A 10,612-nucleotide genomic window follows, 5' to 3' on the forward strand; every position below is an offset into this window, starting at 1 on the left:
ACAGTCATGCCAGTCTAGTTTCTAGGAAACCTATATATTTAGCTGCTTGTTTGTTGATCCATAATTTATAATTGCATATGGCTAGGGCATTTAAGTTTTAGCCAAGAAGCATGGATTTGTAAATGAGTGGTGAAATACATGAATATTGTTGTGGATTTACAATTTTAAAACAGATATCTGATAATGTATAGAAAAACAACCACTCACGTGTAATTAACATCAAACACTTTGAGTTTGCTTTTCAAAAGAAAAAAAGAACATGTCATTCTAATTGTCACTTAGTTACATAGTACAATTAGTCGAAAAATAAAAGCATAGTACACCAAGTTTAACATTCTCACACATTCCTGCATCTGTTGTTGATTCCAAAGTGAGGTGAAAAAATGAACTTAAAGTGGTTCCAATAGCACTATTGTAAGGAAAATTAATTCTCGCCTTAAAATGGTTTCCAGAATTCCTACTATTATTAATCTCCATATTTACAATTGTAGCTTGGAATATTCTAGTTTAACAACAAAATATCCATAGATAAAACAAGTTGGTAATTTAAAGCAACCTGTATGGGTGACCTATCAAAACCAATACCAAAACACCTTCTCTTGGCAGATAATTACATATCTTTAGTGTTCTTTCAATAAATATATTTTCCTCTGTAGGAGAAATCTCTTTTCATTAGGTTCCTGTTGATAATCGCTTCTCCTCTGTCCTGTTAATAAAAAATATTACAGCAGAACAGTTTGGCCCTATTTTAATTGAATGCATTGGAACAAATTATATTATACTTCAAATAATACTAAAATATCAAAGGGTACCGCACTCTAATTTAAAGAAAAGATTATTAAATGATAATTTTTCAACACAACATAGTAATACTAGATAGAGTTCTAATCTATCCTACGCAATGATTAATATACATTTCATTTAAATGGCTTGCCCACCATAGTTAAAGTGCAAAAGAAAACGTTAAGTTCTAAGTGCCAAATCACCATAAATACAATCTACCTATACAAAGAGTCTAAAGTGACAACAATATAAAATATACAATACTGCCTGCCAATGATCTTCTGCAAGAAGCTAAACCCTTGAAGAAATAGAGGGCACACAGATATCAGTAATCTGTAAAATAATATTTCCTGAAGAATAGTCTAGGAGCCTATTAGCCTGCCCCAATCTTGAGTATGTTGCTGTGGATCCCATAAAAAAGAACACTATGAAAAAATAGAAAAGTAGAAAAAATAATATAAAGAATATAAGCAAAAACGTTCTGTAATAGGATCTGGTCATATCTCACCCACAGAGATAAGGAGTCCTCCTGATGAGTTATCAATGAGGTGCAGAATCTTCAGAAAACAGGAAAGGAACCCAGTGTTTCCAATGTTGCACTTCGTTCATATGTCTTTGAGTAGTTTTTCTGTAACGGCGGGGCCATTTGAAGGGAAGTAACGTCCCAAGCGCGCAGCCACGGATCTGCTTGCCTCCCTCCTGCTGTTACAGAAAAACTACTCAAAGACATGTGAACGAAGAGCAACATTGGAAACACTGGGTTCCTTTCCTGTTTTCTGAAGATTCTGCACCTCATTGATAACTCATCAGGAGGCCTCCTTGATTCTCTATGGGTGAGATCTGACCAGATCCTATTGCAGAACGTTTTTGCTTATATTTTTTCCCCCATATTTTTCTACTTTTCAATTTTTTTGTATTGTGCTATTTTCATTTTCATTTTTTTTATGGAATCCACAGCAACATACTCAAGATTGGAACAGGCTAATATACTCCTAGACTGTTCTTCAGGAACTATTATTTCACAGATCACTGGTATCTGTGTGCCCTCTATTTCTGCAGGGGTTTGCTTCTTGCAGAGGATCATAGGCAGGCAGTATTGTATATTTTATATTGTTGTCACTTTAGACTCTTTGTATAGGTAGATTGTATTTATGGTGATTTGGCACTTTAATTATGGTGGGCAAGTCATTGAACTGAGATGTATATTTATCATTGCATAGGATATCAATCTATCATTGCATAGGATAGATTAACACTAAATCTAGTATTACTGTGTTGCGTTAATAAATTATCATTTAATAATATTTTCTTTAAATTAAAGTGTGGTACCCTTTGGTATTTTAGTATTATTTGATTTTGGGTCTTTAGGGGTGACCCCGATACCTGCACCTTATGTGTGACTGAGTGCAAATACTATTAGGATTTTTTGGTTATATTATACTTTAATTTGTAGGGTGTTGTTGCTGATACCGCTCCTCAGACAGTACAGTCATCATCACAGGAAGCAAGTGGACAACAACAACAATTAACTGTAGAGACAAACAATGAACATACATCTTCATATTCCTACCAACAATCTAAGTAAGTAAACAATTATATCAATGTACTGCAATTTATAGAATAAGTATCCTGATTCTTTCAAATGTATTTTATGTTAAAGTCCCAACATTATATGCATAGCCTCGTAATTTAAAATTCATTTTTATTTTAATATCATTTTTAAAAACATAATAGACTGCACCAAATCTTTACAAGCAAATGTTAAAGAAGAAACATAATGTAACTGGTAATTAACAATTCAGAATACAACTTGATGCAGCCAATCTTTATAGCAATTTATACAGTGCCTTGCAAAAGTATTTGCCCCCCTGGCAATTTTCGTGTTTTGTTGTCTCACAACCTGGAATTAACATGGATTGTTTGAGGATTTGCATCATTTAATTTACAGAACATGCCCACAACTTTTAAGATTTTTTTATTTATTTTTTATTGTGAAGCAATCAACAAATAGGACAAAATAACAGAAAAAGTCAACTATTCACAACCCTATAGTCAATACTTTGTGGAGCCACCTTTTGCGGCAATCACAGCTCCAAGTCACTTTAGATAAGTCTCTATGAGCTTGCCAAATCTTACCACTGGGATTTTTGCCCATTCCGCCTTGCAAAACTGCTCCAGCTCCTTCAAGTTGGATGGTTTGCGCTTGTGAACAGCAATCTTTAAAGGGACACTCTAGGCACCCAGACCACTTTTGCTCATTGGAGTGGTCTGGGTGCCAACTCCCACTACTCTTAACCCAGCAAGTGTAATTATTGCAGTTTTTTATAAACTGTAATAATTACCTTGCAGGGTTAACTCCACCTCTAGTGACTGTCTATTAGACAGCCACTAGAGGGAACTTCCTGGTTTCTAGCACAGGAAACTTGTGCTAGAGCGTCGATGGACGTCCTCACGCTGTGTGAGGACCTCCAGCGTGGCTCAAAACCCCATAGGAAAGCATTGAAATGATTTTTCAATGCTTTCCTATGGGGAGACGTAATGCGCATGTGCGGCATTGCCGCGCATGCGCATTAGGTCCCCTTGGCCGGTGGGCGAGATCAGTCTCGCCCACCGGCCGACGCAATGGATAGGAGGAGCTTCGCGGAGGCGGAGACAGCGGCGAGGGACATCGCTGCTGCCTCAGGTAAGTCACTGAAGGGGTTTTTACCCCTTCAGTAACCGGGTATTGGGGGGTGGGAGGGAGAGGGACCCTCCAGTGCCAGGAAAACTGATTGTTTTCCTGGCACTGGAGATTCCCTTTAAGTCTGACCACAGATTTTCTATTGGATTGAGGTCTGGGCTTTGCTAGGCCATTCCAACACATTTACATGTTTCCCCTTAAACCACTCAAGTGCTGCTTTAGCAGTGTGTTTGGGGTCATTGTCCTGCTGGAAGGTGAACCTCCGTCCTAGCCTCAAATCACGCACAGAGTGGTATAGGGTTTGCTCAAGAATATCCCTGTATTTAGCACCATCCATCTTTCCCTCAACTCTTATCAGTTCCCCAGTCCCGGCTGCTGAAAAACATCCCCACAGCATGATGCTGCCACCACCATGTTTCACTGTGGGGATGGTGTTCTTTGGGTGATGTGATGGTTTGCGCCAGACATAGCGTTTTCTTTGATGGCTGAAAAGTTAAATTTTAGTCTCATCAGACCAGAGCACCTTCTTCCATACATTTTGGGAGTCTCCCACATGCCTTTTCGCAAACTCAAAATGTGCCATTTAGTTTTTTGCTGAAAGTAATGGCTTTCTTCAGGCCACTCTGCCATAAAGACCAACTCTATGGAGCGTACAGATACTCCAGTCTCTGCTGTGGAACTCTGCAGCTCCTACAGGGTTACCTTAGGTCTCTGTGCTTTCTCTCTGATTAATGCCCCCCTTGCCCGGTCCGTGAGTTTTGGTGGGCGACCGTCTCTTGGCACGTTTGCTGTTGTGCCATGTTCTTTCCATTTGGTTATGATAGATTTGATGGTGCTCCTGGGGATCATCAAAGATTTGGATATATTTTTATAACTTAACCCTGACCTGTACTTCTCAACAACATTGTCCCTTACTTGTTTGGAGAGTTCCTTGATCTTCATGGCAGTGTTTCGTTACTGGTGCCTCTTGCTTAGGTGTTGCAGCCTTTGGGGCCTTTCAAAAAAGGTGTGTATATGTAATGACAGATCATGTGACACTTAGATTGCACACAGGTGGACAACATTTCACTAATTATGTGACTTCTGAAGGTAATTGGTTGCACCAGAGCTTTTTATGGGCTTTATAACAAAGGGGTTGAATACATACGCACATGCCAATTTTCTGTTTTCTATTTCTAAAAAATAGTTTTGTTATATGTATATATTTTTCTCATTTCACTCCACCAACTTAGACTATTCTGATCCATCACATAAAATTTTAAATAATAAAACATTGAACGAAAGGCTTTAATGTAACAAAATAGGTAAAAAAAAAAAGTCAAGGGGGTGAATACTTTTGCAAGGCACTGTATATGTAAAATAAGTGATCTTTCTAGAAAATAAAGCATAGTGTAGATTTAAAGTTTACATTTTTCTTATTTTTATTTGTTTAGCTTTATAAGTGTTTTGTTATTTTTGTATGTTTTAGGTTTTTTTTGTGCTTCAAAATATATTTTATTAAATTATATTCATGTTAGTTTTTTCATGTTTAAATTCTAGCCTTTCCAAGCTATTGTGTATAAAAGTAGGCACTCTTTAACTCCTAACTCTAACCTTTTTTTCATATAATACTCAACATGCAGCTTGACTGAAATTTGCCAGCAGTAAATTTATATATATATATATATATATATATATATGTCACATAATTAAATAGCATTCTTAAGCAAATTACATACAGCTGTGCTCAAAGGTTTGCAAACCCTGGCAGAAATTGTGAAATTTGGGCATTGATTTAAAAAATATGACTGATCATGCAATAAAATGTATTTTATTGAAGGATAGTGATTATATGAAGCCATTTATTATTTGACTCCTTTTTAAATCATAATGGTAACAGAAATCACCCAAATGGCCTTGATCAAACGCTTACATATCCTTGAATGTTTGGCCTTGTTACAGACACAAAAGGTGACACACAGAGGTTAAAATGTCAATTAAAGGTTAATTTCCCACACCTGTGGCTTTTTAAATTGCAATAAGTGTCTGTGTATAACTAGTCAGTGAGTTTGTTAGCTCTCACGTGGATGCACTGAGCAGGCTAGATGCTGAGCCATAGATAGCAGAAAAGAACTGTCAAAAGACCTGCGTAATAACATAATGGAACTTTATAAAGATGGAATAGGATATAAAAAGATATCCAAAGCCTTGAAAATGCCAGTCAGTACTGTTCAATAACTTATTAAAAAGTGGAAAATTCATGGATCTGTTGATACCAAGCAGGGCGCCACCAGAAATTGTGGGGCCCCTAACTGAGCTCAGGGTCTGGGCCCCTGGGGGCCTGCCTCCAAAACCGCCCACAGAGACCGCCTCCAAATCCCGCCCACAGGAATACACACACAGACACAAACACATTCACTGATACAAAAGGACACGGATACACACACACACACTGATACATACTAACAGACACACATACTGATACGCATATAGGCATACATACTTACACACACATACTGAGACATACACACATATACAGACACACAAGCATACATAGTGACAGACACATACTAACATACATACAGACACACATGCATAAGGACATACAGACACATACACATTCATAATGACATACAGACAGACATTCATACTAACATACATACAGACACACATGCATAAGGACATACAGACACAGACACATTCATAATGACATACAGACAGACATTCATACTGGCATACATACATTCATACAGACAGACAGACATACACACATTCATAATGACATGCAGACATACATACACTGACATTCATACACACATAATGACATGCATACAGATAGACATACATGCATACAGACATGCATACAGACATACAGACATGCATACAGACATGCATACAGACATGCATACAGACATACAGACATGCATACAGACATACATACAGACATGCATTCATACAGACACTGACATCCATACATACACACATTCATAATGACATACAGACATACTTTCATACTGGCATACATACATTCATACAGACAGACAGACATACATACACACATTCATAATGACATGCAGACATTCATACACACATAATGACATGCATACATACATACATACATACTGGCACACAGACACTGACATCCATACATACATAATGACATACATACAGACACAGACACACAGCTCATTTTCCAGCCACCCTCTTGTTTCTTACCTTGTCTTTGCAGGAGGGTGGCTGGCTGGGGCTGATGGGACTGGGAGTGGAAGAAAAATCCACAGGTAACCTCAGGAGAAATACAGACTGCTCTGGAAAAAGACGGTGTGGTTGTTTCAAGGAGCACAATACGATAAAACTTGACCAAAAATTAGCTGCATGGTCGAGTTGCCAGAAAGAAGCCTTTACTGCACAAATGCAACAAAAATTCCATTTACAATATGCCCGACAACACCTTGACATGCCTCACAGCTTCTGGCACACTGTAATCTGGAGTGATAAGACCAAATAGAGCTTTATGGTCACAACCATAAGCACTATGTTTGGAGAGACCTATAGTGAAAAGAATACCATCCACACTGTGAAGCATGGTGTTGGCTCACTAATGTTGTGGGGATGTGTGGGCTCTAAAGGCACGGGGAATCTTGTGAAAACTGATGGCAAGATGAATGCAGCATGTTATCAGAAAATACCGGCAGACAGTTTGCATTCTTCTGCATGAAAGCTGAGCATGGGATGCTCTTGGACTTTCCAGCATGACAATGACCCTAAGCACAAGGAAAAGTTGACCCTCCAGTGGTTACAGCAGAAAAGGTGAAGGTTCTGGAGTGCCCATCAAAGTCTCCTGACCTTAATATCATCAAGTCACTCTGTGGAGATCTCAAACGTGCGGTTCATGCAAAACAACCAAAGACTTTGCATGACCTGGAGGCATTTTGCCAAGAAGAATGTGCAGCTATACCACCTGCAAGAATGAGGGGCCTCATAGACAACTATTACAAAAGACTGCACACTGTCATTGATGCTAAAGGGGGCAATACACAGTGTTAAGAACTAAGGGTATGCAGATTTTTGAACAGGGGTCGTTTCATTTTTTCTTTGCTGCCTTGTTTAGTTTTATGATTGTGCCATTCTGTTATAACCTACAGTTGAATATAAATCCCATACGAAATAAAATAAATGTTTTTTGACTTCTCACTCATGTTTTCTTTAAAAATGGTACATATATTACCAATTTTCCAGGGGAATGCAAACTTTTTAGCACAACTGTATGGAATAAGAGATGATATAATAGGCATGTATAAACAATCATCAATGTTCAAAAATGGATATCATCTGTAAAATAGTGTTACCTCAAGCAGTGATAGGACTGGAGCTAAGATACCAAACCGTTCACTTCTTAGCTCCAGTTCTATCACTGCTTGAAGTAACACTATTGTGTACAGATAATGTGCCTGTACTATTGTACGTTTTTGTGATATCCATTTTTTTTATTTATATGTATGTCCATTATATCTGCTCTTATACTATATGTATTTTTCTTATGATTTTTTTTATTTGTATATGTGACTATTTCTGGAATTTTACATAATTTTATTTTTATATCTTTCCCATTTGGTGTGCATTGGATATTTGTATTAACGGTTAATAAATAGATTATAACAGCCCAATGGTTGTGCTAGAAATGACTGGTGGAGCTTTCATGCAGAGGGTTTATTTTCTATGCATTATTGGACCATTATTCCCTGGCTGTTCATGCCACTTTTTTTTCCATCCGTTTACAAATCCACTTAATACCTGGACTATGTTTCCATGACGTCTTTTGCAGTTCTTAAAATTACTAGCCTTTCCAAAATTTTGAAGAAAATAATACATATAACTTTCTATGAATTCCATATTACACATCACATCTATAAATTGTGTGTAATGCTTCTGATAATTGTGTGTGTGTGTGTGTGTAGTGTAATTAATGTACTTACTGCCTTTGTTTTTACAGACAATAAATAGGACTGAAGAATGTTGGTCTGGAAACCTTGCCTTGAACAGAGAAACTTCACTCATCATGAAGTTGACTTCCTCTTTGCACAGGCATTGAACTAAGATGTTCTCTTTCTTTTTTTCTTTTTTTCCCGCCCTGGCCAACAAATAGTTTTTTTATTTTATGTGCAAAAAAAAAAAATGGTTTAGTTATGTAGTCTGACAATTTTATTTTTGCTACTTTTTTAATGAATGAATACCCAGAGGAAATGTACTGGGTTAACAACATTTCACCTGGATGAACATTTGAATTTCATGACATCTGGAGATGTAGATAAAGACAACATTTGAAAACCGATGTCAAGAGGGAACAAGAATAGACTAAAACATTATTGTCTTCCTTCATAATTAAGCTACTCTCTTCTCATTTTTTTCCCCATTTGTTTAAGTTCTCTTTTTTTTTTCATAGGAATGAATATGTAAGGTTTTCTTCTTGATCTTGAATCTTAATTGCCTTAATTTTAAGGACGTCTGAGGATCCCAGAGCAACGGATCTGCATCTTGATAAAAATGCAAGGCAGGAGATATGACATTTTAACTGAACCCGATAACCGACGTGGGATTTTCGTAGCAGTTTCTAAAGTAAAAAAAGTACAGTACAGTTTAAAATATAAAATATTTTCTTCTTTTGAAGAAAATTTGGCTTATACAGAAAAAAATGGCGTCTGCAAGGGTTTCAAAAAAAATGTTGGGACTTTTATGAACTTTATCTTAAGTGTTAATTCAAATAACTATAGGTGGCTGTAGCTTTTTACAGTGGAGTTACTGAAAAAAAAAGAAAAAAGGAAGAAAAAAAGAAATCAACTGCGTTGAGAAAAATGCTTCTTTTTTGTTGAATGCAATGTTTTTTGTTTATTTTTTTATTTTATTTACCAAGCGTGATCCCTAGCGAAGCAATTAGTGCTTTTTACTTGCTATCTTTTTTATGAGCTTTAAGAGATTTTTAGTCCGCTTTGCTTGTCATATTGCAAAAAGGTAGCCTAATAGTATTACAAGAATAGTTAGGAGTTTATGGATAAAAAAAAAGTGCAAAAAAAGCAATAGATAGAAGAAATTGTTGACAATTTCTATAGTCTTTCCTAGTTGTGATCAATTGCAGCCTATGGATGGCCTATTTTATACCAAAGATGAAGTGACACCCTAAACACCCGAAAGCAGTTCCGAAGATAGTATTTTTTGTTGTTGTTTTTATTTTGTTTTTAATTTTTTAAATCTTTATTTGACCTACATGGCCGGACCAATTTTTACTATTTCCTTCCTTTGTACTATCTTCCACTGGTATTCTACGTAGTATATATTGTTCGTAGAGACTCATTGTGGCAACTTGATTGCAATCCTCACTGTTTTTAAATACCCTAGCATATTGCAAATTAAATGGAGTACCATGTATCATCCTCATATGGTATCTACAAATCCATTTTTATAGAATAGCCTGATTTTCTATAGTTATGAGTCTTCCTTTTGTCCAAACTAGACCTCTCTCAGTGATTTATTTTATTCTAGTCAACAAACAATGGCAGTATAGTTTGTTTACATTTTAAGTGATGCCTGCCTTTTTTCAATGTTAACATTTAAAAGACATATAGACAATCACTTTAGTTGCCATTAATTAATTGCCCAGAAATAATAGATTTTAGAACATTTAAAGCCTAGTAACTGGGTAAAATGAAAGTTTAACATGGGCGTATTTCAAACAATGGATAAGTCAATGCAGTTACTTTTGAAAATAATTTATAATTTGCATAACTAATTTAATAAAAATAAAATGGTAGTGAGAAAAAAAAAAAAAACAACACAACCTTTAATTCATGCCTCAATGCAGAGGTACACCTAGGTTCGTTGATTTAAAAAAAAAAAAAAATGAACACTTCACAAGTATAAAAATAAAACTATTTTTTTTTTATGATAGTTTTACAAATTGTGTTCATGTCCATGAGCTAAAATAAGCCTGTCTCACATTCATGCCAATAATTTTGGATGATACATTCATTTAAAAAGCATCTCTGTATACGCATTTTTTTGTCTTTCCGAAACTTTTTCATAACACTTTATTTTGCATTTGTGGTAATGTGCCTATGTTTTACAATACGGTGTTGGCAGCTGTTTTCGGTATAAATACTAAACAGAAATATGTTT

The 10,612-nt window shown here is 36.1% G+C and overlaps 1 protein-coding gene across 1 annotated transcript in view; it reads left to right on the top strand.

The window, feature by feature from the left end:
- RBMS3 (RNA binding motif single stranded interacting protein 3) overlaps positions 1 to 10,316 on the top strand; it is a 616,946-nt gene extending 606,630 nt beyond the window's left edge. Inside the window, exons 13-14 of the mRNA XM_063452213.1 lie at positions 2,237 to 2,364; positions 8,436 to 10,316. Of these exons, the coding sequence (XP_063308283.1) occupies positions 2,237 to 2,364; positions 8,436 to 8,442 (135 nt within the window). The 3' untranslated portion in view covers positions 8,443 to 10,316. The remainder of the gene's footprint in view (positions 1 to 2,236; positions 2,365 to 8,435) is intronic.
- Positions 10,317 to 10,612: the final 296 nt, after the last annotated feature.

This window comes from Pelobates fuscus, chromosome 4, assembly GCF_036172605.1.
Source record: "Pelobates fuscus isolate aPelFus1 chromosome 4, aPelFus1.pri, whole genome shotgun sequence".
Taxonomy (NCBI): domain Eukaryota; kingdom Metazoa; phylum Chordata; class Amphibia; order Anura; family Pelobatidae; genus Pelobates; species Pelobates fuscus.